The 26,688-nt window shown below is 49.6% G+C and overlaps 1 protein-coding gene across 1 annotated transcript; it reads left to right on the top strand.

Annotated features, from left to right (window-relative positions):
• The first annotated feature begins 21,037 nt into the window (after positions 1 to 21,037).
• On the top strand, positions 21,038 to 26,486 carry Tmem185b (transmembrane protein 185B). The gene has a single exon (XM_076866321.1). The coding sequence runs from the start codon at positions 21,472 to 21,474 to the stop codon at positions 22,522 to 22,524; it is 1,053 nt and encodes a 350-aa protein (XP_076722436.1). The 5' UTR covers positions 21,038 to 21,471; the 3' UTR covers positions 22,525 to 26,486.
• Positions 26,487 to 26,688: the final 202 nt, after the last annotated feature.

A 26,688-nucleotide genomic window follows, 5' to 3' on the forward strand; every position in this document is an offset into this window, starting at 1 on the left:
AATGACAGCTCAATGTGTCATGTGTCATTACTCCTTCCCAGACATTTACATCATACAGTTGACCAGAACCTGAAGTCCCAGCCCAGGGGGACATTTTTAGAGAAGGACGTGAGACTTTTCATCCACACTACCAGGACAGAGCGATTTGCCCCTCCTCCAGGAAAGCTTGATTCTGCTCTCCTCCTGGGCCCCAGGTCGGTACTGACGGATTGGCGTCCTCCCTCGGCGGTCTGGTCACCACCCCCGGGGTGTCCTTACCTTGCAGACTCTTGCTGGCAGCTCCCCAAACCTGCTCTGGGTATTTGCTTATTCCCAAACATATTCACATCTTGACTTTGTTGCTTCATTTAATAATTGCCACTAAAACAGAGTTACTGGGTTTTTTTTTAAAGTGTGTTTTCCTAAGTGCTAATGAGAGCTTTTCTTCCCTCACCACCATCTTTCTCCATCATCTCTGCTGCCCCAACCAGGGCCCTGAGCAGCCAGGGGAGTCTAAGCAGATGTTCCCGGGAATCCCTCTGCTGGAAAGTCAGTGGTCCAAGTAATCAGCCACGGGAAGAGCTTTTGTCTTTCAATAAAAACAAATCTACTTGGGAAACACGTTAGGAAGAGAAAACAATTTGTTTCTATGTTGAATTATTGAATTGTCTGAACTTGCTGCTTGGGCATTGTCACTGAGACAGCCTCATGTCCAAGAAATGAAGCCGAGTCTGTCCTGTGTGGAGTACACCCTCATCACTGCCACTCACCTGCACAGGACACCTGCTCCTGGCCTCCCTTCCAGCTGCGGGGAGCCCTGTGGTCTGTGCTGCCTAAAATCCACGCAGTAAACAGCCGCCACAAATCTGCTACTGACCTCCAGGTAACCAGATAAAAGCCAGAGTGGGGTGACAGCTGCAAAGAACCAGACTGTGAGAAAAAATGAGATTCTGTGCTGAGCTCTCTGCAAAGTGGAGTTGTATTTGCAGTCTCCCAGGAAGCCAACCACATGGAAAACAGGAAAAGACCTTGTGGGGGTCCCTCCCTCCCTCCCTCTCCTTGTCCCCAGCTGGGATGTGGCCCTTCCCACATTAAGGGCCTCCCTGGAGGCTGCCTGGACCACAGATGCACAAGGCCAGGCTCCTTCTCTGGCTTCCAGGTGGCCCCTCTTGCTCCTTAAACTCCAGAAGTTCCCGTCCTCGCCACCCAGAGAACCACACCCACTCTTGCCTCTTGCCCATCTGGTGTATGCTGACCACACGGAGCAGATCAGGTCCCCCGCCTAGGTGCAGTCTTGATCCACCTGTGCACATTTCCCCAGGGGTCAGCCAGCTCTGGATGGCTAGACAGACAGTGAAGCAAGGAAAACATGAAAAAGTGTTGGGAAGAAGGATGAGGAAAGGAAGGTATTAGTGGAACATCTGCCGGGTGCCTGGCACTCTCAGACACTTGTCGTGTGCCCCTGGTGCCCCGCACACGAGTCCCCTCAAAGCAGCTGTTGTTCTGCATGCTACAGATGAGGACAGGGCCTCACTCACTCCAGAGCTCGCCTTGACTTGCTCTACTCCTGACCTTGTCCAGTAGCCAGAGCCTCCCATGGTGGTCAGGACCTTTGGCCCCTGCCTACTGCGCGAGGCTGATTCTAACTCGCTTTCAGGAGGGGAGGGAGGGCTACGGTTCAGATGGAGACTGCTCTTCCAGGCCTTTCTCCACTGGCTGCGGATGCTCCCTCTCTTCTCATTTTCCAAGTCCGTCTGTCTCCCACCCTACCCCTTCTCCAGAGCTGGGGCAGGGCAGCACCCCCTGCCACCTGGCCCCTCAGTCAATCCCAGGCAGCCTCTATCACTTTGTCCCTCCACCTACAAATGCCAACCCAATTCCTGGTGAATGTCTGCTCCCGCCATTCTTTAAAATGTGCCCTTCAGCAGTATGGAGGTTCCTCAAAAGACTAGGCACGGAACCACCATATGATCCAGCTGTACCACTCCTCAGAGTTTATCCTGAAGAATTAGCATACTCCAGGGACACATTGCATACCCATGTTTATAGCAGCATGATTCACAATAGCCAACTTAGAAACCAGCCCAGGTGTCCATCAATGGAAGAATAGATGAAGAAAATATGCCATGTATATATGATAAAATTTCATTCAGCCACAAAGAAGAATGAAATTGTGTCATTTTCAGGAAAAAAATGGATAGAATTGGAGAGCACTATGTTAAGTGAAATAAGCCACACTCAGGTCAAGTTTTCTCTCCTATGTAGAAGCTGGAGGGGATACAGGAAAAGGAAGGAGGGTGGGAGGCTCTCATGAAAATCTAAGGGAGATAGTAGAATTAAGGAGAGGGACCAAGGAGATGGGAAGTAGGGCCAATACTAGGGAACAATATTGACCATATACTGTTACGCCCTGGACGTATGTGAATATGTTAACAATGAACTCCACTAATATGCATATCTATAATGCACCAATAAAAATATGGAACAGTAAGTAAATAAGATGTGGCTTCTTTTTCCCTTATGGACAGTCCCCATTTTCTCCCTGCATCTATACCAACAGGTAGGTCAAGGCCAAAGGGTAGGAAGTGTGAGGAATTCAGGGTGGCCCACAGGGGTAAAGGAAAATCCTGAACCAGGAAAGCCTGCTTGGATAAGAAGGTGTCACTATTACGGACAGTCACATCCCAGCCCTCCATTCCTTCTCCTGAAGCAAGACCACCAAGCCATTCAAATGCACCTCTCAGGTGTGGCTCAGTGCTAGAGAGCTTGCCCAGCAGGTAAGGGCCTGAGTTCCATCCCTAGTAGCTGGAGGGAAAAAAAAAAAAGCACAATGCATGTCTCTAGGTGGGGACTGAGGGATGATTCCCTTTCCTAAAATCCATTTTTTTTTCCCTATGGGGTTTAATCTTTATAATGGCCAAGAAGAAATTTGGCAGACAGATATAAACAAATAAAGCAGCTTGAGGTTTATGTGGCCTCCAAGGTGGGAAAGCCTCTGCAGGGCCTCAAGGAGGCCAGGTCCCCACTGTGAAGGCTGTGGGAGGTGCGTGTAACCTGGGCAAGCAATAAGCCAGCCTTGAAAACCAGGGCCATAAGTCACGGAAAGCACTCCAGGCACTGTGCATACCAGACTGTGCAAGGCCTCCTCATTCCTGCAGGGTGACAGGAAGGGACGACTGGGCAGAGGTCAGCCACCTGCTTCCCGCCCCCTTAGGTGGCTCCTCCCTGCCCTTATCTGGACAGGTAGGAGGAGAGACCTTGCACAGAAAACCTCAAGGAACATGTTTGGAGCAGGTGAAGCTGTGGGGACCCTCTCAGGTGACACAGGTCTACTCTACGCTTCTCTCAGCATTCAGGCCCCCACTGTTCCAGGTCCAGATGGTGACATATCATAGCGTTATCTCATGGAGCCTAAGAGGAAGGGGAGACCTCTTATTTATAGTTAAGGCCAATCAGGTGGAGAGAAATCAAATCTGTCCAAAATCAACCCAGCTGGTAAGGGACAGACCAAACCTCCAACCAGATGTGCCTAAAAACAAAATCTACTCTCTTTCTCCCACCACCTTCCCCTCTGTGTTAGTCAGCTTTCTGTTGCTGTGACAAGATACCCGAGGAAAAGAAACTTAAAAGGAGGAAAGGTTTATTTTGGCTCATGGTTCCACAGGGTTCAGGCCACGGTCAGCTGGCTCCATTCCTATGGGCATATGAGGTCGAACACCATGAGAGAACATGACCTGGGAAAGCTGCTCACCTGTGCTCCTCAGGAAGCAGAGATAAGGAAAGGGCCAGAATCCCAACATACCCTGCGAGGGCACAGCCCCATGGCCTACTTCCTAAAGTCTCAATAGTACCACCAGCTGAGGATCAAGTCTTCAAACACACGATCCTTGGGGGACATTCCAGATCCAAACTGAAGTCCCCTCCATGGCGGTGGGAAGGCTACATGGCCTTGGACAACTTCCCCTCTCTCAGATTTCTCATCTGTAGAGCGACGGTCAATCCGTCTGTCTCTATGGAGCACCCACTGTTGGCTGCCAAAGAGCTCCCCTGGGTTCTGCAGCTCTCCCCCTCCAGGTGGCACAGGGCACCAGGTGTCCAAGGAAATGGAGGCCACCCAGGGAAGAGCCAGGAGGAGGAATTGCTTGTGTCCCTGGCAGAGCCAGCTGAGCTCCCTGGCCGCTGAGGCCCCCAGCGTTCCTGCCCACACCTTATCACAGGCCACAGCCTTCTCCATGAGCTGTCTTCAGGAGTGGCCGGGGTCTATAGAATCTCTCCCAAGATCACCTGATGTTCAAGCATGGCAGACTAGGCCCTTGGGTTAAGCAGAAGTTGAATCTCATGGCTGGAGTCAGCATTCACACTTAGATTCCCTGAGTTCCTCCTAGCAACTGTGATGCTACACAGCCAAGTGCCTTCTAGAGTGTGTGGCCACAGTGAGCCTCAAGAAGTACGTACAAGTGAATGATGGGTGGATGGGGGAGTGGGCAGGGGGAAGACCGGAGGAAGGGTGTGTGTTAGTTAGCTTTAAATCACTGTGAACAAATACCGGAGATAAGCAACTTAAATGGAATAAAGGTTTATTTTTGGCTCATGGTTTTGAAGTCCATGGTTGCTTGGTCCTGTTGCTTTGGGCAACTCAGCAAGACCCTGTCTTTAAATAAAAATACAAAGGGCTGGGGCTGTAGCTCAGTGATAGGGTGCTTGCCTAGTGTGCATGAGGGCCTGAGTTCTAACCCAGTGCTGGGAAAAAAAAAAAAAAAAATCTAAACTATAGCAAGGTGATTAAAGAGACTTCAGGATAAGGAAATGCCACTGACGAATTGACCTGGTAAGGTTGACCTGAAGGTTTGGTCAACCTCTTGGCTCCTGGTATCTACCATTCTACTTTCTGCCTCTGTAAATCTGACTCCTCTAGTCACAGAAGTGGAATCATATACAGCATTTGTTCTTTTTATTTATTTATTTATTTTTTGTACCAGGGATTGAATCCAAAGGCGCTTAAGCACGGAGCCACATCCCCAGCCCTTTTTATTTTTTATTTTGAGACAGCGTCTCACTAAGTTGCTTAGAATTTTGCTAAGTTACCGAAGGTGCCCTCGAACCTGCAATCCTCCTCCCTCAGCCTCCCGAGCTGCTGGGCATTTGTTCTTTTGTGACTATTATCCCACTTGGAATAATGTTCCCTAGGTTCATGTATGCTGTATCATGAGTCAGAATTTCCTTCCTTTTTTTGAGGCTGAATAATCGTCCCTTTTATGTTTATTCTTTTGTGTGTGTATCTAGTCAACCATTTATGAACACCTGGGTTGCTTCTACCTTTTGGCTATTGTGACTGAAGTTGCTTTGCGCACCGGTATGCAAATACCTCTTTGAGACCCTGCTTTCCATCCAGGGCTGTGCCCAGAAGTAAAACTGTTGGATCTTCAGGAAATTCTCCATCGTACATTCCCAACAACGATGCATGAGGGTTCCAGTTTCTCCCCTTCCTCCCACGGTTCATTACTCTGTTCTTTTTATAGCAGCTACCTTTGTTTCAGGTCCCACACGACAGCAGAGGCCTGCTCATAGCAGGCAGTCCTGGATGGTTTTCCTATGAACAAGCTCCTGTCCTGAGCTTCTTTCCTATCTTTTGGATTATTGGAAAGCAAACAGGGCCTGTTCCCTTTCCTGAGGCGAAGGCTGGGGGTTGAGCTTTGCAGCTTTTAGGGATCATGGGGCAGACTCAGGGACAGGCCTGACAGGCCCCCTGTAGGGGCCAGGCACCGAGTGCACAGTTGTCACCCAGAGGCAGCTTCCCCTGCTAGCGCACCCTAGTTAAAGGCCTGGGGGCCTTTGGGACACTGCGTTCTATCCAGCAGCAGGCACCTCTTGGTGGCTGTTCCCAGTTCCCAGGGAGAGGCTTCCTTCTTCCCTAGGAGCCCACCTCTCCCTGCCCCACTCAAGGGCAGAACGAGTCCCCTTCGGAAATCCCACCAGGTTCTGCCGGTCCCAGAGTCCCCACCCACTCCTGCACAGTGCCTGGAGCCTGGTCTCCCACTGACTCAGCAGCAGGAGAAGGTGTGGCTGGGGATTACCAGGGAGGTCAGAGGAAGAGGGAGCTCTGAGGGAGGGAGAGTCTGGAACGATTTAGAGCAAGACTCAGGATAGCAGGCCCGTGGAGTCCTGCTCTTTCTCCCATTGAGGGAGATGCTTTAACATGACTTTGGAGCCTCAGAGGCCTAGTTCAAAATAGCGGCTCCCCCGATACATGCTGGGTGACCATAGGCAAGTCCCTTCACATGTCTGAGTTTCATCTGTCAAGTCAGGATAAAAACACTGAGTCACAGGGTCACTTGCAAATTCACAAGGCAATCTGGTCCTCCTTGCCACACCAGGGGATCCCACTCTTTCCCACCATTGAATGCAGAGACCTTCTTCCTTCCATCCCCACGCACCCCCACTGCCAAAATCCCACGCACAGCTAGAGCCTCCTTTGGAGGAAACCACCCTTGAGATTAAAGGGTAACAGCCTTCCTTTTTCTGACATGAGCCAGCTTGTTCTTAAGCAAAAAAAACACACACACACAAAAAAACACCCCCCTCCGTCACACCACCTCCACTCCATCCTTTCTTTGTGTTGGGGCTTCTGGGGAAACAAGAGTCCCACCTTGGTTTCCTTCCAGGATCGTCCGCCCTCCCTCCAGAAATTCCCCAGCAGCTGCCAAGTTCAGTGATAAGAAAAGAGCCATTTCCAGAAAGAGGCCAGCACATTTCAAAGCCATGAAATGGAAGCAACAGCCCTCCTGCATGCACCCGCCCACCCCACTCTCGGGCCACAGGCCATCAGGACGTGACTCCTGCCATGAACTCAGAAGCCTGGGCGGGTAGACTTTGATGAAGGCTGGGGTATTTGTCTCTGCTGCTATCACTCCTGGGCATTGAGAGCACAGTGGTGGAGGGACAGGGGAGGGGCATATATTGTGCACCCACCGTGTTCCTGGAACTTGCAGGCGCAGGGCATCTGGCAGGCAGGTGCCGGGCATAGGGCACAACAGTGAGCCAAAAAGACCCTTGAGGGGTGCAAAGACAGAAGACCCTAAAAGGGCGTGGCCTCTCCCACCCCTGCCCCTCCTTGTTCAAAGTCTCTGCCCAGGAGGGGCTGAAGGAACAGGTGGGGGACACTGGGATGTACCTCTGTGGCTGCAAAGCCTTGGGCTCCATCCGCAGCACCACACGTGGGGAACTGAACAGAAGATCAAACTCCCCATGGGAGAATGAGGCCTCAGCACTCTGGCAGAGATCAATTATTCCAACCATGGTGTAAGGAACAGGAAAATGAAAGTGGGAGGTCCTAGGAGGGCCCACCACCCTCCTTACCTAGGCCTAGTTCCATGACAGCCCAAAGAGCAAACCCGTGTTTTCTGCTTTTTATTCCAGAAAGCAAGGCCCAGGGCTGTGACGGAGCCGAGTCAGGGCCCTGCATTCAGCCCTCCCCAAGATGAGGAGCCCACAGGCCCTGGAGCCACTGTTGAGTCGGCCTCTCCCAACTGCAGTGCAGGGAACCAGGATCTGGGCGGTCCCTTCAGCTCCCTGGTGGCTTCTCCCACCTCCCAATTAGGACCAGGCTCAGCCCCGCCTTCTCTGCTCCTCAGACAGCATCCCCCTGCCTCAGGGAGGTAAGGAGTCTCCACCCCAGCTCCCTCCGCCCCTGCCCGCTGTGTCTCCCCTTTGTACCCCTGCACCTGGCCTAGGTCTGGAAAGGAATGACACACTTATGGAGTGCTGGTTAGGTGCAGGAAGATGACCTCAGATAACGTTGACAACACATCCATGACATGATATGGTCCCATTTAACAGGTAAGGAAACAGAAGAGACGACTTCAGAGCAAAGAGCCCTTTCATGGAGTGATGCAGACAGGGGTTTCCTGGGAGAGGTGGGGCTCAGAGGGGCTTGAAAAATGAAGAGGGCCATTTCTATGCTTCGAGGTATCTATGCTACACAGGAGCTGAAATAAAACTATAGGGGGAACACTAAGCATCCTGACAGCCAGGAAATGGAACCATTGACATGAAGGGATGTGGCCACTGATTTCTCTAATGAGGAATGGAAATGCCTGGACCCTTCTCAGCAAATTTTATATGAAGATGTGATGTTGGAGATCTATGCAAACTTAGTCTTTATTGGCATGACTTCTAATCAAAACCAAGAATTTTCAGGAGAACAAGAAATAACATACTTTTTTGCAAAACTTGATAAAGAGAAGGTATGGAGAGCAAGACAGTTTATACTTGGTTTTAAACAAGGAATAGAAATTGAAAGAGAGGGAAGTTCAGAAAATTTAACTTAATGAAGAAAAAAACATGAAAATTATTTATACAGAAAATTACACAATCATCAGGTTATATATTATTACAAACATCTCAGAAGACTGCTCAACTTGTGCCATTCACTTTTGTTTGGTTAAAACTTTTAATGACGTTACTGTAATTGCAAAATTCTTACTACTCAGTGTTTTGTGTAAAAACACTTAACATACACAATATTTTCAAATGCAAAAACATGTATCAAGCTACATATATATGTGATGTTTACAGGCCTTTATAAAGCTGTATCTTTAAAATACCTTCAGGAAATAAAGATTCAACCAGTTTTTTTTTAAAAAAAGAGAAATGAAGAGGATTTCACTAAGCACTGAAGAGGGCAAGACAGAAAGAGGCCACCAAGGCAGAGGCCACCGAGATAACAAAGGTGCAGAGCCAGGAAGCCCAGAAGGGGCCAGCTCAGTTTCACAGAGAATTGGGGGTACGTTCAGAAAGCTCCAGCAGGAGCAGACACCGGGAATGGCTGGAAGAGTAGCCGACCTGCGTGGGACAGGAAGTTTCCGAGCAGGGTGGGCCGTGTTTCCAGAAGCAAGACCTTTGTGGACCCCCACCATGTAGAAAGCCTTCCAGGGATTGACGCTCCAGGTCCCGTGTCCCCTGCTGTCTGCATGGGACAAAGACACCTTTTCCCAGGAACCTTCTGGGCTAAATGCGCCTCCACTCAGCCTCCCCAAAACCTTGGTCTGGTCTCTCTTGCCATGGCTGGGGTCAGTGTTCCTTGGTGAGCAGGGTGTGTGTGTGTGTGTGTGTGTGTGTGTGTGTGCCCATGTGCATGTGCCAGAATAAGCGAAAGAGGTCCTGTGGATGTCTTTTCCTGAAAGTACCTAACATCTGCATGCAGCTCCGGCCTCCAGTAAGCTCAGCTCTCTGCCTGGCCCAGACAGAAGCTCCTGTGCCCCACCAGTTGGCCTAAGGGCACATGTCCTGGCTGAAGTTAGAGAACCCTGCAGAATGAGCCCAAGGCACCTGATGAAGAAGGGCACCTGCCTAGTACTGGGTGCCAAACCAACCAAGGAAAGATAAGTCACCAAGGAAGGCCCCAGAGTTTCAATTTGGGGACACCCTCAACTTATGCTCATGGTACTTGTTGCAGAATGATCAGAGGGGACACTGGGTTCAGATCAGTGCCCAGGCTGTCTGGGTAACCCAGATACTGCGTCCATTAAGGAGGCAGAAAGCCCGCCAAGGCTTAGCCAGGTGGCTGGCTCTGACCCTTGGTGACATCTCAGCTCTTTCCCCCCCAGAGCCGACTGCGTGTTCAAGAAAGGCTGTTGCTTGGTGTTCAAGGAAAGGGGGTCTGGGCACTCGGAGAAGTGCCCAGCAGAGCTGCCAAGAGAGCTCTTGACCCAAGATACACCTGCACGGCACTGGGGCAGGAAGACAGCTGGGGCGGGAGCAGAGGCATGGCAGGGCCCTCTCTGCTTGGCAGCCTGTCCCAAGCGGAGCCGTCACACACAGCCTGGATCTCCTGCCTTACAGGTGATTGAAGATTTGGCCAAATCACTGCTCAGACAGATTTTCCCCCAAGCCCCACACTAATTGGTTTTTGGATTCTACAACCCAAACTTCGGAGCCCAAGCTCCAGGGCATCCCACAAGGGCTTAGATGAGGAGGCCGTGACCCTGGAGCCAAAGCCGCCAGACACCTGGGCCGCACCTGCCTGTGCAGTGAGCCTGGGAAAGCAGCCCTGGGGACCGTGCCTGGTATGCTGGGGCTGGAGAGCCTCTGTGCTCAGGGAGGCCCCGGGGGATGGGCACGTGGCCAGTCTCCTGGGCGGCTGCTAATGAGCGGATGCATTCTAGGTCATCTCCCCCAAGGAGCCACTGCACCCGAGCAGGCTGCCAGGTCCCTACAGCCTCTGCCCTGCCCAGCGAGGGCCCATGCAAGTTCAGCCCTGCCAGGCCCTAGCAGCCCCTTGTCCCATCAGAGGGGGTCAAAGTTGCCCACTACCTCTCCTTCCTCTTCTCTCTAGTTAGTCTCCCTTGAGGAGGATTAGATCAGGGGTCTTGGTTTTCTTTATCTCCCTACGTCACACTTGGAACCTAGAAGGCACTCAAGAAATGCTACTTGTCCTCATTGAGTAGAGGAGCCCAAGCACAGGAAGTTCAAATCTGGGCGGGCTGAGGTGTATCTTGGGTCAAGGGCTCTCTTGGCAGCTCTGCCCACCAGTACTCTGGGCCTCAGGGACCTCATATGTGAACATATAAACAACAACAGCCTTACGGCCTGCCATAGTGCAGGGGGCACAGTTTTTACCATGGAAGTGATTGACATTATTTATTTTTATCTTCAAAGAAGAATGCAGTTGTGACCAAATGAGGAGTTGGGACAAAATAAAAAAACTAGAATCCAGTCTTAGAGGATGGGGACATGGGCACCTGGGTCTCATCGTGCCCTGGTGGCACAGTGTGGGTAGGTTTTTGGCACGGACCTAAACATACCCAGACACCATGGTGCTTACCCAGGGCCCTGCAGCTGGTCAACAGCAGTATCACCCAAATTATTTTCTAACTGTAGTGCAGGTCGGATTCAGACCAGGACTGGCCTGCATAAAGCCCACGCTTTAAATCACAACTCTGTCCTGCAAATGGAAGTGAGAACCCACCCTCAAGGGCACTAAGCTAAGAAGCAGCCCTGCAGGGGACAGAGGGCAGGTCAAGAAAACTAGGGCTGCCCACCGTGGACCAGGAAGCTGGCAGGAGAGCCTAGGAGTGTGTCCCTGGCCAGCCCTGCTCAAGGTATTCACTTTTTGTGATGCCAACCTCTGCCATGGTCTTTAGAAGTCAGGCTTCAGTTGTCCACGTAGCAAGCTGGTTTTGACCCAGGTCTGCTGTATGCCTCTGTTCTCTTCATGACATCTTCTCTGTCAGTCCCCACATTCGGGTGGAAGGACAAGCAGGAGAAGAGACCTATGGTTCTATCCAGGTATTGTACTGGAAGATGGGGGTCATACAGTGACCATAATGTCACCTACTCATGGGAAGCAAGCAAAGCTTCCTGTTTGGAGGAGCCTTTAGTGGCAGCAACATGCATTTCAGTGTCTGGACCTCAAGCCACTAAAACAGGAGTTCAGCTAAAACCAGCCCATCCCCTCCCAGCTGGCCAGGTCACTTGCCTTACCCACCTGCTACTCCTGGGGGCTGTGCTCAGTGAGTGAGGTGACACAGCCACCTTATGCTCTGGGCATGGGGAGAAGTCCCCTCCCAGCATCCTCTCAAAATCCTAATCCCTGTACTGCCTCAATCACTACATCCCAGAGGGGCTCTCCTTCCCCACCTGTCCATTCACCCAGGGTCAATATGTTTTTTTTTAATATTATTTTTTTGGTTGTTGTTGGACACAATATCTTTATTTACTCATTTTTATGTGATGTTGGGGATCGAACCCAGGGCCTCGCCTGTGCTAGGCAAGTGCTGTACCACTCAGCTACAACCCCAGCCCCTCAATATGTTTTTTAATGATTAGAAATTGATGCTGTGGTCTGCATGTTTGTGTCTCCCTCAAAAGCCATCTGCTGACATCCTCATCCTCAGTGTGATGGTGTTGGGAGGTGGGGCCTCTGAGCAGTCATGAGGGCTCTACCCTCACCAATGGGATTAATGTCCTCTTAACCGAGATACCAGAAGCTCACTTTTCCCTTCTGCCTCCTGAGAACACACAAGAAGCAGCCCTCACCAAAAACTCGCTACCACCTTGATCTTGAACTTCCAGCCTCTAGAAGCATGAAAAATAAACATGTCATTGATTAAGCTACCCAATTCATGATATTTTGTTATGGCAGCTGGATCAACTATAATATTTAGTAAATCATTCTTTAAAAACAACTTCTAACCAGCTATTCGATGGAACTATCAAGGCTTTTCTCTTTTTATGTCCAGGTTGGAAATTAGCATGAACATTCATTCTGTCGCATCCCCTGCACTGCTGTGAAGATGCTCGATGGATGCCCCAATGCCTGAGCCAGGTGCTTGGTGTCTTTCTGAGCCTCGTCTCCACCCCTGTGACCTGGGCAAGTCTGGGCCCTTGAAGATGCAGGAATACAACAAACAGGCTCTTCTGACTATCTCCATCATTGTCACACTATTTAGCAGTGTCAATAATGCCTCCTACTTCCAAAGTCACTTTTAGACAAAAAGGGGAATATGAGCCCTCTCTTCACTTCTTAATATGTCCCTGGTTTCTTGTTAACTAAAAGAAAAAAATATCATAGGTGTTTGTTGTACCTCTACACCCTGCACCCCCCCAACCACACCCCACCCACCTGATCTTTGAAGTTCCTTTTGCTGATCTATCTCTCCTGGAGCTAATGATTGTAAATCTTTTCCATTTTTACTTAGTTGATCAATGATCCACTTAGAAACTGCAAAGCAACCTCTTTCATCACCTTCCTGCTCTGTGCAGACACTTGGATGTCAAGAAATTACTTGTCTTGTGGGGAAATTTTTGTAAAGCTGCATTTGCAGTAGGAATTTCTTACCTGAACAGCCCCCCATTGCCCCAGAGCATCCCTAAATAAAACTGGGAGGTTTATGGCTGTTTTGAGCAATTTGGAAAGAATCTCAGCAACAGAAAATAATTTTTATGTTCTTATAAGGGAAAACTCTTAAGTGGGAGCTCCCAGGAGTTCCATTTTCCATCTTTGGTGGAACTGCCATTTGAGAAGGAAGGAATCACTAGTCAAAGCCAGCCTCAGCAACTTAGCAAGGTGCTAAGCAACTCAGTGAGACCCTGTCGGTGACTCTGCTGGTGTGTCCCAAGGTAGCTGTTTGCCCTCCTCGCAGAAGACCTTCAGAACACAGCCCCAGACAGTTGCTAGAGATTTATTTCTAGACTCAGCAGGCTCAGCGGGTGGTCCTGGGGTTCACCTGGAGGATGAGTACCAGAAGAACATCCCTGACGAAAGCAGAAGATGGGCCCTGGCCCAGGCACTGAAGGAAGAGCTCCCACACTGCATGGGTACTTGATGGGCACAGCGACACAGATGGCAATGGCTAAAAGGGCTTTTCAGGGGCCATCTGGCTAAGGCATCTAAAACCTGGCTGCACACTGGAATCATCTGGGGAGCTTTACCCACAATTGGATGCAGGGCCCCACCAGTAAGGAGTCTGACTCGGTAAGTCTGGGTGGAGACCCAGGAATCTGCCTGTGTTCAGCCAGTTACTCATGGACCTGCATCTAAGAACCCCTGCTCCACCAGGGCCTCCTTGGTATATAAAGCTGAACCAGACCCAGAGTGAAGAAGGGAAATGGGTGATCAATGTTTGCCTAGGGTGCGGTATAACTCAAGGACAACCCAAGTTATGCAATCTAAGGAATAGCCAGGAGGCTCCCGGGGAGGGGCATGCATACATGCCTTAAGCAGGGACTAAACGTATGAATGTATATAGCTAATATTATTATCCCTGTCTTAACAGATGAAAAAACCTGCACTCAGAGAAGCTGAGTCATCTGGTCAAGGGAACCCAGATAGTTAAATGGCAGAGCAAGGATTTGGATTCAGGTGGTCCCTTCTTTGACCCAAGATCCTCTTGGCATGGGTCTAGTTTGGAGTTCTGTGCCAGCCAAAAGCATTACCTTCTCCCCTGATCACCCAGTAGGCTTGACTGTCCCCCTAAAGTTTATTTCCAATGATTTTTTGTGCTCTGTGACTGTATAGGAGTGTACTCAGTCTTTGGGACAGGGATCACAGGGCACTACCTTTATCCACAGGGCCCCATCCATACCAGGCCCCAGCAGATGATTTAGCTAAAACATCTGAGTGATGAGTGAACAGCTTAAAGTGCTATATTAGATGGTTTTCCATGGCTATAACAAAATACCTGAAACTGGGAAATTCATAAAGGAAAGAGGCTTACTTAGCTCAAAGTTCTGCTCCACTCTGGTGAGGGCCTCACAGCAGTCAGCATCAAAGGCAGAAGCGTGTGCAAGAGCAATCTCATGAAGGGACAGGAAGCCAGAGATGATCAGGGATTGAGCTTGCTCTTGTATAACTATCCATTCTCAAAGGAACTAATTCACTCTGAGAGAGCAACATTAGTCCCTTCTGAGGATGGGTGATGCCCCCAATGACCTAACCACCTCCAGCTAGGCCCTACCTCTTAGGGGTTCTCCCATGGCTTAATATTGACACTGAGGACCACGCCCCCAGCACATGCACTTGGGAGAATTAACCACACCAAAACCATAGTGAGCATGTATGTGGGCCCAGATTTATATTTCAGATAAATCTCCCTATTAAAACCATCTATGTAAACATACCAATTGACAACCAAGGTGGCAATGGGTCTGGTCTGGGGGTCTGAGGAAGAGATGGAAGTTGGGGCCCTAGGAGATGAGGCCAGAGATGAGTCCAGATGGTCAGCCAGAGTCTTGAAGAGCAAAGTAAGCATTTGGATTTTCTGTTGAGAAATGAGAAGCCTCCAAAGTTCTAATGCAGGGCAGTGCCAAGATCCTGTGGCCCTAATGTCACCTGTTTATGCTGTTGGCCTTCCACACTGCTAGACAGTCTCTCAATGACAAGAACCCCACATTGTTCATTGGGCAACTTCAGGGCCTGGCTCTGAGTGGCGCATAGAGGATTTGGATTTATTTATAGTTCTTTTTGTTTTTGTTATTTTGAATCAACAGGTGAAAAATGATAGGTAACTCAGAGTGAAATTAGAAATAACATTTTTCAAATGTCTGTTTATGAGGCAGTACACATCATTGACCCACATCACGCCGTCTCAGGAATTCTTGACCACTCCTGGGGAGGACAGGACTGAGCAAAAATGTCTTTTACTGAATAGATTAATCTACCCTATAGAAATAAGCTAAATGCAAAAGAAGCTGTTAAAAAAAAAAAAAAAAGGCCACAGCAAGGGTAAAGGACTAGACAAACCTGTGATGAAATATATTTTTTTTTATTTTTAGTTGTAGATGGACACAATACCTCTATTTATTTTTATGTGGTGCTGAGGAACGAACCCCAGTGCCTCACACATGCGGGACAAGTGCTCTACCACTGAGCCACAACCCCATGATAGAATATTAATGTGACCACTACGAAGACATTTATGGGAGTCGAGAAATGTTCTATTTGTGCATTTTATCACACTTAGGACACAGCTGTCTTGCCAGGCAAGACACTGCTTCACATATCATGAAGGAAAACAAAACCCAGGGTGGGTTACCTAGTAAGAGACATCTCAGTGAAGACCCCAAAGGGCTATTTCTTGGGTGTAAGAAAAATTATAAACACTTCTTAGCCAGAAAGTTAGCCAGGAAATCTCTGCCTCAAGCATGGCCCTGACAATGTGAACAAGTTTTGATTCTGAATCTGCATGAAGATATCCCAAAGCATCTCATGCAAACGCTGTAACGAATTTGAGTTTAAAGTCGTCTCAAGTTGGCAGCACACTTAGATGACAGTCGGGGAAAACAAAACTGCCCTCTGGAAGAACTGGATTTCAACCCAGGCCAACCGACAGTGCCTATGAAGGACCCTCGACTGGCTGGTGCAGAATCCAGAGATGCTAACACGAGAAACCAAGTGAGTCTTAGGATTCATGTTAAGGAAACAGCAGAATGAGATGGCATGTGGATAATGACATCTCTTTGCAGGGTACAGTAACTGGAAGAAAGAAAAAAAACAGCAAAGTGCTCACGATGAGTTTCTGTAGGTAGTAAGAATAAAAGTCCCATCCCCCTTCCTTTTTTCAGCAATTTCCAGTTATTTCTAAAGTGAGCATGCATTTAGTGACCACTTGATAAATAGGAGAATTAAAACCGTGAGCTATAAGTAGGGAGGGAGATGACTTTAGGGGGGATGGTCATTGGGGCCTGGCTCTTGCAGGGGGTGGAGAAGATTATTGAGGACAGGGCTTGGATGCCAGTGAGACCTATAGCAGGGCTCTGCAGAAAGTCTGTAGCTGGGGGTTTAGCAGAGAACTGTAGTCATGGTCTTGGGCCCCAGTTTCCTCATCTGTAAAATGAGCTCATTACAAGCATGAGGAGTTGTGTGCCCTGGGAGTTCCTCCTGCAAGCTCCAAAACACTTCCCTGCAAACCCCAGGCCTGTCAGCTTTAGACAGGAGGATGGCAAGTGCTCTGCTGCTCAACCCTGGGAAAAGAGCACATCAGTTCCAACCTTCCCACCCGCTGCTCTCTACTGGATACATTACCACCTGCAGGCCTGTGCTGGCAACTGCTGATACAGATGAGAGACTGGTCTCTGTCCTTGAGAAAATTACAGGGGCCTGAGAATCACCGGCAAACAGGATGACAATACACTGTAGTGTGAACGGCTTTTGGATCACGGGTTCCCATTCTTCAGGAAGGGGGGGCCCCAAAGAGATGTTTAACAATAGTTACTACTGGGACAGGAAAATCAACATATTCTAGATTCTGATACATGGTTTCATTTTACCCTTACATTCATGGGACTTATCTCCATTTCATAGAGGAGGACCAGAGACTTAAGTTACTTGCCAAGGTCAGGGAGCAAGGTTCACAGGGCAGCCAGGGGCCTTCAGAGTGAGCGTGGGAGGGTGTGTTCCAGCCATGGGGAGGAAGACAGGGGGAGGTTATTGCAAAGAGAGGTTGGAGCATGTTTTATTTAGGAACCAGGGCCTGAGGGGCAATGGTGGGCACCCCGGCTGACAGAAGGGGTCCTATGGGCTGTGACTTCCTTGTGAAAAAGCTAATGAGAGCAAATCCACATACAGGTCTGAAAGGGAAACTTCCCTGGGCTTCCTATACTGGGCTACCCTTGGCTCCAAGCCAGTCCCTTAGAGCACATTCAGCAAGAGCATCCTGTTTCTTGAGACTGTAGGCCATGAAGGAATCTGACTGAAGCCCAGGGTCCAGGACCAAGAGCATGCTCAGTGATCACCAAGAACAACCTGGGGAGGTAGAGGCACAAGGTCAGGGCCCCCCTCTCCCTGGAGACTGGGGTTCTCCCAGACCAATGGCGCTCTGAAGTTAGGCCATCTCCTTGCTTAGAGCGGGAGGAGTCAAGGTACTGAGCAAAAGTCTAAGGATTTTGCAGAAGACTGTTAGTCTAGTTACCCAGACTAACCTTAAAATAGAGATGACCCAGGAATATCGGGATGGGCCCAATTAAATCCCATGAGCCCTTAAAAAGGGAAGAGAGGCGGAGTCCATAGAGTTCACACGTGAAGACTTGCCAAGCCAGGAAACAGAGGGCCTGAGAATGAACCCAGCCGACAGCCAACAAGGAAATGACTTCTGTCCTACAACTCCATGGTACTGAATTCTGCCAACACACAACTGGGAACCAGAGTCATCACCAGGGCGCCAACACCTGTGTCTCAGCCTCCCAAGACTCCTGCAGAGCACCAGCTGGGCCCCAGACTTCTGACTCTCAGAGACAGGGAGAAAATCAACAGATGTTGCTTTAAACCACTAAGGGTGTGGCAATTTGTTTCAGCAGTAATAATAACTCATACTGAGCTACTACAGAAAGCTCTCCCTGGACAGGGAGGGAAGGGCCCAGGGCCTGGCACATAGCAGTGAGAGGAGAGCCATGACAGGTTGAACTCACTCAGCCATTCACTCAACCAACATTTCTCAAACATCCATATGACATAAGTGCCAGCAGGGATCTAGAGTTCAAAGTTCATGGAGTCAATCAAACACAACCCCAGTGAAATGAGACCTGTAACTGGACCTTATCTCCCACGGCTCCACAGCCTCCTCTGCAGTGAGTGTGGGAGGGTGCATGCTGGTGATGGGGAGGCAGGGAGACAGGAGGAGGACGCTGCAAGGAGAGGTGGGAGTGTGGGAGACCAGGGTCACTGGTCTGTCAGGGGCAGAGAAAGTTCCCAAGGGCTGGCAGGCCTGTCTTGGATTTTGGCAGTCCAGGAAGAAAGAGTAGCTACATGAGGTAGGCCCTTCCAGAGAGAAAAGCGGGGCCAATGGATGGGGAGATCACGCATGGATATTCAAGGGAATGACAGGTTGGCTTAGCTGATACAGACCATGAAAAGGGGCATTGATCAGCAGTGGACCTGGGTGAGATCAGGAGGACCTCAGAGGTCACAGGGCGGCTGGGACTGAGGATGCCAAGCAAGGGAGAGATCCTAGGGGAGGAGGAACACATTTCAGGACAGTGACCTTCACACCCTCTGCACTCCCTAACCACCATGTATCTCAACTCATGCAAGACAGGCCTGCAATGGTAACCGGAAGCATCACATCTAGAAACCCCTCTGGACAAACTTAGCTTTGGTGTGTGTGCCAGCCTTGAGGGTGGCTGTGTCATTGAGCTCCTGGCATTGGTAGACAATCCATATTAGCTTTAAAGGTAAATAAAGACAAGGCAGGTCACTGAGAGACCAGCTATCTCAGGGGAAAAAAAAAAAAAAAAACAGCACAGGGGCAAGTCTGAGGTACAGAGCAGAGCCTGCAGGCCCGGAACACCAGCTACAGGATGACAACAGTCAGTATCCCTTGTCACAAACCTGGAAGCCAGCTCTGACTTCCCTCAGGAGCTGGGCAGCAGGGGCACACTGAACTATGACTGGGCACCTCAACACTCCTGTCTTGGAAGGAAGAAATCATGCACTTGTTCTAAATGAAGAACATGAAAGATGGGGAAACAGGCTGGGGTTATGGCTCAGTGGTAGAGCGCTTGCCTCACATGTGCAAGGTCCTGGGTTCGATCCTCAGCACCACCTAAAAATAAATAAATAATAAAGTTAAAAAGAAAAAAGATGGGGAAATAGACTCCAAACTCCTCTTTGTCACTAAGTTGGCACAGAGGCCCTGAGGTCACCCGACTGTACAAATTGGGGAGGATTTCCAACTGTCCTCACAATCGGACCTGGACCTGGCTCAGCCATCACCTCCTGGGGGGGCAGGGTGCTACCAGCAGGTTCTTCCCCTCCACAGGCTCTATTTTCCTCCATGTGGTAATATTCATCATTCTCATTTCTCTAAATGCAAAATGCAAAGTTTCATGTGTGGGTTCATCTAATCCTCAAAACAACCCTACAAGCTTTAATTAGCCCATCTTACAGATGAAGAGGAAGTTGGGAGTGATGTCGGGGTTTCAATTTTTTAAAAATTTGTTTCAGCTGACAGATCTTTCTTGAAAGAGTACCAAAAAGCCATTATGCAAAATGATTATAGTGGCTCTGGCTCTGGTTAAGGAGAGGGCTCATGGAGAAAGGCCAGGCTCAACTTAGCTGAATGTCCCCACAGTGACTCCCCAGAGGCTCTTTGGAAATCAGTGTTCAGAACTGATGCTCACTCAGCTAGGAGTTATTCCTCCAGGGCCACCTGACTGCCCCTGCTAGAGGTGGGAGCAGGTGAGTTGTTGGAGACCTTTGAGCACTTGGACTGGTCTTTCCACATGGTGCTTCATGTGCATTCTACAGATGCCTGCCATGTCCAGAGAAAGCTATCTGCTGGGTCTGGATCTTGATTCCCACATCCCTGTGGATGAGCTGGAAGCTGGGGTTGGGAGGGTGCAGGAAAGTATTCTGTTTCCCCCTGAAAGCTCTTCCTTGCTACTCCACAGAGACTCTGATGGCCCATGCATTCCTCTGATGACTTCCCCCACCTCAGAGTCCAGGACTTTTGTATTGGCATCCCACACCCACTTCTGGGAACCAGACCAGGTGAGACCAGTGGGGGCTGAAAGGCAGGAAAGACAACCAGAGTTCTGCTGAGCAGGGAGGCAAAGAGAAAAGGAGGTAGAAATCCTTGGGGGGCGGGGGGGGGGGGATGCTGAGCCGTCAAGAGAGAAAGAGGTGCTCCAAATCAAAGACCGATTGCAGCTTTGTAGCCCTTACTGATCAGTCCCCAACTTCACAGACAAGGAAACTTAAGCCCAGAAAAAGAAGGGACAATCTGCATAGGTTTTACAACTGGTGAGTAGCTGGCCTGGACCAGAACCAAATTTCTTGACCTCTGGTTTGGTGCCCTTTCCCCAACACAATTCTTCAAGAATCATTCCCAGGCAGGAGTCAAAATGAGGTTTAGGGACTTGGAAGTCGGGAGCCTTGAATCTAACTTGCAACTTTGCTGCTAATCTGTTGCAGTGACTTACAGCCAAAAGAATCCCTATCCAGGACCAGTTTCCTCACCTGCTCCCTCAGGACGTTGCTTTGGGTCCTGTAGAATCCTAGCACCCTCGCCTGCACCCGCTCTCCACTCCTGGGGTGAAAAGGAGGGGTAAAAAGATCGCCGCAGCCTAGACACACGGCACAGGCACTTCACATGGAGCTTGAGAATATTTGTTGCCCAGTCAGGTGGAGCTCTACCCTGGGAGCCACCTTATCCCATGCACTGATTGCACACTTGGGCCTCCCTCCCGAGTCCTGGGTCAAATCCACTGTCTCGCGCTAAGGTCCACACAGACCCGCGCTGGCCCACACTGTGTACCTGCGTCCTCGGCAGTCATACGGTCACCCGCACCCACTCCCTTGCTCACACTCGCCGGCCCCCGCCTTTGCTCGTGTCCATGCCGTTCCTTACTCCGCGCACTGGCACTGGAGCCTCGCCGCGGGAAGCAGAGCCCCCAGATTTGTACCGGGAGAGAGGCAGCGAGCTGCAGGGGAGAGAGGGGCACCGAGACGACCGCGCCTCCAAGCCCCGCCCCTGCCCTCTCCGGGCTCCGCCCCCGCCCCGCCCCCGAGCCGGCTGGGAGGATGTGAGCTCAATCCCGCCTCCTCGTTCCGGCCGCCGCCAGGAAGCGTCCGCCTGAGGTCGCGGCCCGGTCGCTGCCTACGCGCCAGCTGAGGACTCGGTAGCGCTCCCGGCCCCTCCGGGTGCTGCACGCAGCAGGTGCCTCCCCTGATGGGTGCGGAATGAAAGCGAACAGAGCGGGCCCCCACCCAGCTGGCGGCGGGGCCGAGGCAGCGCCCCCCTCGTAGACGCCGCGCAGCCCCGGGCCCGCGCACGCCGTGCCCCAGCGCGCTTCCGGCCAGGTCACGTGACCGCGTGCGCACGTGTTCCGGTCTCTCGGTGCCGCGGCTCAGAGCCTCCTCCTGGCTGGCCCCCGCCGATGTCCACCTAGAGCCGGGGCAGGCCAAGCCAAGGAGGCGGCGGGCCCTGGGAGCTGTAGGGACGCGGGTGCGGAGCCGCGTGAGCAGAAGGCTCAGGCAGGTGGACGGCGGCTTCCGCCATGAACCCCAGGGGCCTGTTCCAGGACTTCAACCCGAGTAAGTTCCTAATCTACGCCTGCCTGCTGCTCTTCTCCGTGCTGCTGCCCCTCCGTCTGGACGGCATCATCCAGTGGAGCTACTGGGCCGTCTTCGCCCCCATATGGCTGTGGAAGCTCCTGGTCATCGCGGGCGCCTCGGTGGGCGCTGGCGTTTGGGCCCGCAACCCTCGCTACCGCACCGAGGGGGAGGCCTGCGTAGAGTTCAAAGCCATGCTGATCGCCGTAGGCATCCACCTGCTGCTGCTCATGTTCGAAGTCCTAGTCTGTGACCGTGTGGAGAGAGGGACCCACTTCTGGCTGCTGGTCTTCATGCCACTCTTCTTCGTCTCCCCTGTGTCTGTGGCTGCCTGTGTCTGGGGCTTCCGACACGATAGGTCGCTGGAGCTGGAGATCTTGTGCTCAGTCAACATCCTGCAGTTCATCTTTATTGCCTTGAGGCTGGACAGGATTATCCACTGGCCGTGGCTGGTGGTGTTCGTCCCCCTGTGGATCCTCATGTCGTTTCTTTGCCTGGTCGTCCTGTATTACATCGTCTGGTCCCTTCTGTTCCTGCGATCCCTGGATGTGGTAGCCGAACAGCGAAGAACACATGTCACCATGGCCATCAGCTGGATAACGATTGTCGTGCCTCTGCTCACTTTTGAGGTCCTACTGGTTCACAGATTGGATGGGCACAATACATTCTCTTACATCTCCATCTTTGTCCCCCTTTGGCTCTCGTTAATAACTTTGATGGCTACAACGTTTAGGCGAAAAGGAGGCAATCATTGGTGGTTTGGTATTCGCAGAGATTTCTGTCAGTTTCTGCTTGAAATTTTCCCATTTTTAAGAGAATATGGGAACATTTCATATGATCTCCATCATGAAGATAGCGAAGATGCAGAGGAAACATCCGGTCCAGAAGCTCCAAAAATTGCTCCAATGTTTGGAAAGAAGGCCAGGGTGGTTATAACACAGAGCCCTGGAAAATATGTTCCTCCACCCCCCAAGTTAAATATTGATATGCCAGACTAAGCGCTTTTCCACCCAAGGCCTTTACGTGAAATAGAAACCATATACACACACACACAAATTCCACCTTGCTTTTGCCTCTTTGTTCATCCATCCCAAACCTGGAACTGGAAACAGGCTCCAAACACATCAGCTCATGCCTTGTGAGATTGATGCGGATCAGTGACTCATCAGTATGCACCATAGATAGAGGAGATTGTTTTAATCTGTGGTTGTGTGTGTGTGTGGTGTGCACATGGGTGATAGAACTTGCTTTCCAGGTCGGTGTTTAAGAGCTAGCCAAGGGCAGTAAATTGTTTTAGTAGGTCCTCAAAAGAAATAACTACACAACTGTTTGATGGTGGTTGTTGTTTTTAAGTGCTAGTATACCTGTCAACAGTATTGTTTAAAAAGTATTTTTATACATTGCTAGTCTGTAAAGTTGTATTTCAGATTATTGTGCCTGTTATGACAGAATAGCAAATATATAGAGTTCTCTTTCCACCACTGGTTTATAAACCTCATAGTTGTTATTTCTAGTGTCCCCACTGTTCAGATAGTTTTTCTTTGGGCTTTGCTGATACTGGTCTTTAATATTGTAGTAGACGAATTTTTCTAATGGAGTGAATCTGCATATATAGTATTTATATGAATATTTTAGCAGTGTAATATATTCTAGTTCTCTGCAGTACAGTGTATTATGTTAAAGTATTTTTTTAAGTTTCTATGTGAAGATAAATGTCTATTGCAGATGTACATAAAGACTGCATAAGATGTTCATATGTACCCTCTTGTGGGATCTTATCGAAGTACTAGGTATAAATGTAGGAGTTGAAAATCCTGTGGACCTGAATATTCAATTTTAAGGTCTCTCTTAGTACCTGTTAGTAGAGGGAGGAGCCACCACCCTTTGGACACAGTGTGGTACCAGGCCATAAAGTGATACTGATGTTTACCACCTCGAATTTTTCCACAAGTAGTAACAACTCTTGAGGAACAACCAAAGTCAGCAAGTGGTTGTCCATTTCTCAGGGTGTTAGAATTTTAGTTTGTCGTGATGTAAAGCATTACTTGTCATTGAAAAGCTGAAGATAGTAGCCTTAACCAAAAATGGTCAAAAGATGACTTTTATTTTAAGGTCCAGACTTTTTGGTCTGTCAGCCGTAGAGAAGCAATAGTTCAGGTTTTATTTTTAGGAAAGTACAGTGTTTGTTCAGATACTGGTGGTACACCAGGGAATCAGAAGGGTAGAGCCAGACCCTTCAAAAGTGGTATTCTGACTGAGAACAAATAAACACTTTGAAAAGGAGTTTGCAATGAAAAGGAGTGCTCAAATTACTGGGAGAAGATGAGAGGGAACCCACTTTTATTAGCAACTTATTTAAAATTTTCTAAATTATTCTCCACTTGTTGTGAGTACATAACTACACCCTTTGCTCTAGCCATGAGGCAGACCTGTTCCATTTCAAGAAAAAGATAAACCTAAATTCACCATTTTTGTCCTATGTTAAAGTAACGTTCTTGGTCCATATGGCTAGTGACAAGCCAGTCCTAGAGAGCTCAGTGCCTGCTGGCCTGAGGACGCCACAGCTGGGATATGTTGGCTGCAACAGCGTTTCCCCTCCCCATAGCCCTCTCACGGTGGGTTTACACCTGCTAGCTGAATGTGGGAATGAGGACCTACACTGAGCCAGTCACTGTGCTGGGCAGTTGGGGATACAATGGAGAGCAGTGGGGATGTGACTCCTGCCCACTGGGAGTGTATATGGAAAGTGCGAGCCTCACCTCCCATGGCAGTGAGTAGATGGTGCTCATCACAGCCATGTACCTTAGAGGGACGAGCTGAGAGCAGCTGTGGAAAACCCATGGGAAGGTGCCGCTAGCTTCACAGTGACCTTTACCTGGAACTTGAGGCCCATCTTTGTTTTTAGGAGCCAGGTGCTCCCCTCTGGGTTCCCCTTAGCCCCCCAAAGATAAAAGATCATTAAAATTGAGCAGTGAAGGAGCAGGTGTTGGAGGAATTGGGGGGTGGGTTTGGGGGCTACAGGGGGATCACCAGCCCCTCCTGGCTACAGGTTCCGGGTAAGGGCTTGTTGGTAGCTGGTGTAGTCCCTTAACCCTGGTGGGTCCCTCTCCACACCTACCCAGCCATCATCATCTCCTCTCCCACAGTGTGTGGTGTGGACGAGCCAGTGCCTAAAGTGTGGTAACAGCTTCCCACCTTAAGCTGTCCCCTGCCAGGCCCTTGTCTTGCCTCCATACTTGGATAAAAACAGCCAAGTGACAGGTTGTGGAACTGTTGTTGATCTGAAGTCAGTGCAACCTCAGCTGTGTCTGAGGATTTATGTGATCAGGGCACAGTGACTCCACAGAACTTAGCATGTCAATTCTGTCAGTCTAGTTTCTTCTGCAAAACAACTTTTACTGCTGAACAACCTCAGACCCTCAGTGGCCTGCAACCACACTCCAGGCAAGAGTCTGATCTGGGGCCTGACTGAAGGTACAACATTCCCTGAGCTGTGTTCCTCTTTCTCATGGCAGAAAAACAAGGAGGCTAAGCTAAACCTTTCAAGCACAAATATAGTTCATGTCTATTCTATTTCTCCACAGTGCAGCGTATTATACCTGCTCACGTATGTGACTTATGTCACATCTGCGTTCTGGTGGCCAAAGCACATAGCCACACCTGTGACCTCTTTGGTTGCAAGGTCATTCTAAAGGAATCACAAAACATATGGTGGATCATGAATTATTTTCTTGCCTTCTGTTTTACAAATATTCTTTAATTTTTAAGTAATGTTTAAGTTGTTGCCATTTGAAGGAATCTGTTGAGGACCTGAGGTGTGAGGGGAGGACCCTGCATTCAGGCTCCTCAGTGAATTGGTGAGGCTTGGCAGCTCTTGCAGGACAGTTTTATGAAGGTGCTTCTCTGCAGGGTTATTCTGGGTACCATGGGAAGTCAAGGCCAGGTGCAGGGAGAGCAGCCAGGCAGCAGGTGGTGGGATACAGGAGAGCGGAGTGGAGTCGGGCCTTCCCCCAGCCCTCTCCAGGGCTCTGACTTAGAAAAGAATCCATGAGGACACAGGTATTCACAGATAGGCAGGAAGGCTGGGGTCAAATTCAGCAAGCACACGGGGATCTTGGGAAGTTGTATAGCTGGAAACCCAGTCAAGGTCATACATTAGGGACCATCAGGAATATGGTAGAGTGAGCCTCAGATGTGTGTTCATTCTGTAACCTCCAGGATGTGAGAAGAGCTCTTGCTTCTGTAGCTCTGGAGGAAGAGGGAGGACTCACCCAAACTCATGCAGTAGAGGATTTGCCCATGAAGGGGGAGGTAGGGTTGCAGACACTGAGACACCACAGTTACAAAAGCCCCTGCTCCCCCTCCTTGGCTATCTGGCATGCACCCTTCTTTCCACGCTCACCTCAAAAGAAAAAAAAAAGTATCCCATCTTACAACTGAGCCTCACACAGTGGCTGTTCCTTTCTCCAAGGGACAGAGCAGAGGCATTCCAAAACCACCTTACAGATTACATCCTCCAACTCCTGAGCTAGGATGTTTGGGATGTCTCTTCCTCCTCCAGTTTTGTCTTGGTTTCCTTTCTTTTTTTTTTTCTAGAATGTATGGATTAAAAACAATGGTACAAGATGCCCTCCAAAATATGGCCCTAGGACCCTGGGAGTCTGTGAGGTCCTTGCCCAACTACACATCTTGGGGAGGCTTCAAGTGGCACTGCGAGAGACCAAATGCAGAAGCAGATGTTGACACATAAATGTCCCCTGTTAAGCCAAACATTGAAGGTTTGCAAATGTGGAAAAATAATGTCGCACTTCACTCACTGGTTTGGTTTGGTTTGGTTTTGAAAAGTGGTCATTTTCATTTTTTAAAAAAGTTAATGTATTTATTGTTTTAAAGTGAATAAGCACTTTTAAAGTTATTGGCTTTAATTTCTACCATGGTAAATGTTGATATAACTCAAAAACCTTGGGTCCTCAATCATTTTTAAGAGAGTAAAGGGGAACTGTGGTCAGGACTTGAGAATTGCTGCCCTTCTGGGGAAAAGAAAATAGAAATTGGGTGAAATATAAAGTTCCATGTGGCACAGCAGGTAAGGGAGAATATAGGCTTCTGTCCTTATTTCTGCAACAGATCACAGGATGGCTTCTCTCTACTGGTCTCCAGGT

The sequence above is a fragment of the Callospermophilus lateralis genome, chromosome 9, assembly GCF_048772815.1.
Source record: "Callospermophilus lateralis isolate mCalLat2 chromosome 9, mCalLat2.hap1, whole genome shotgun sequence".
NCBI lineage: Eukaryota > Metazoa > Chordata > Mammalia > Rodentia > Sciuridae > Callospermophilus > Callospermophilus lateralis.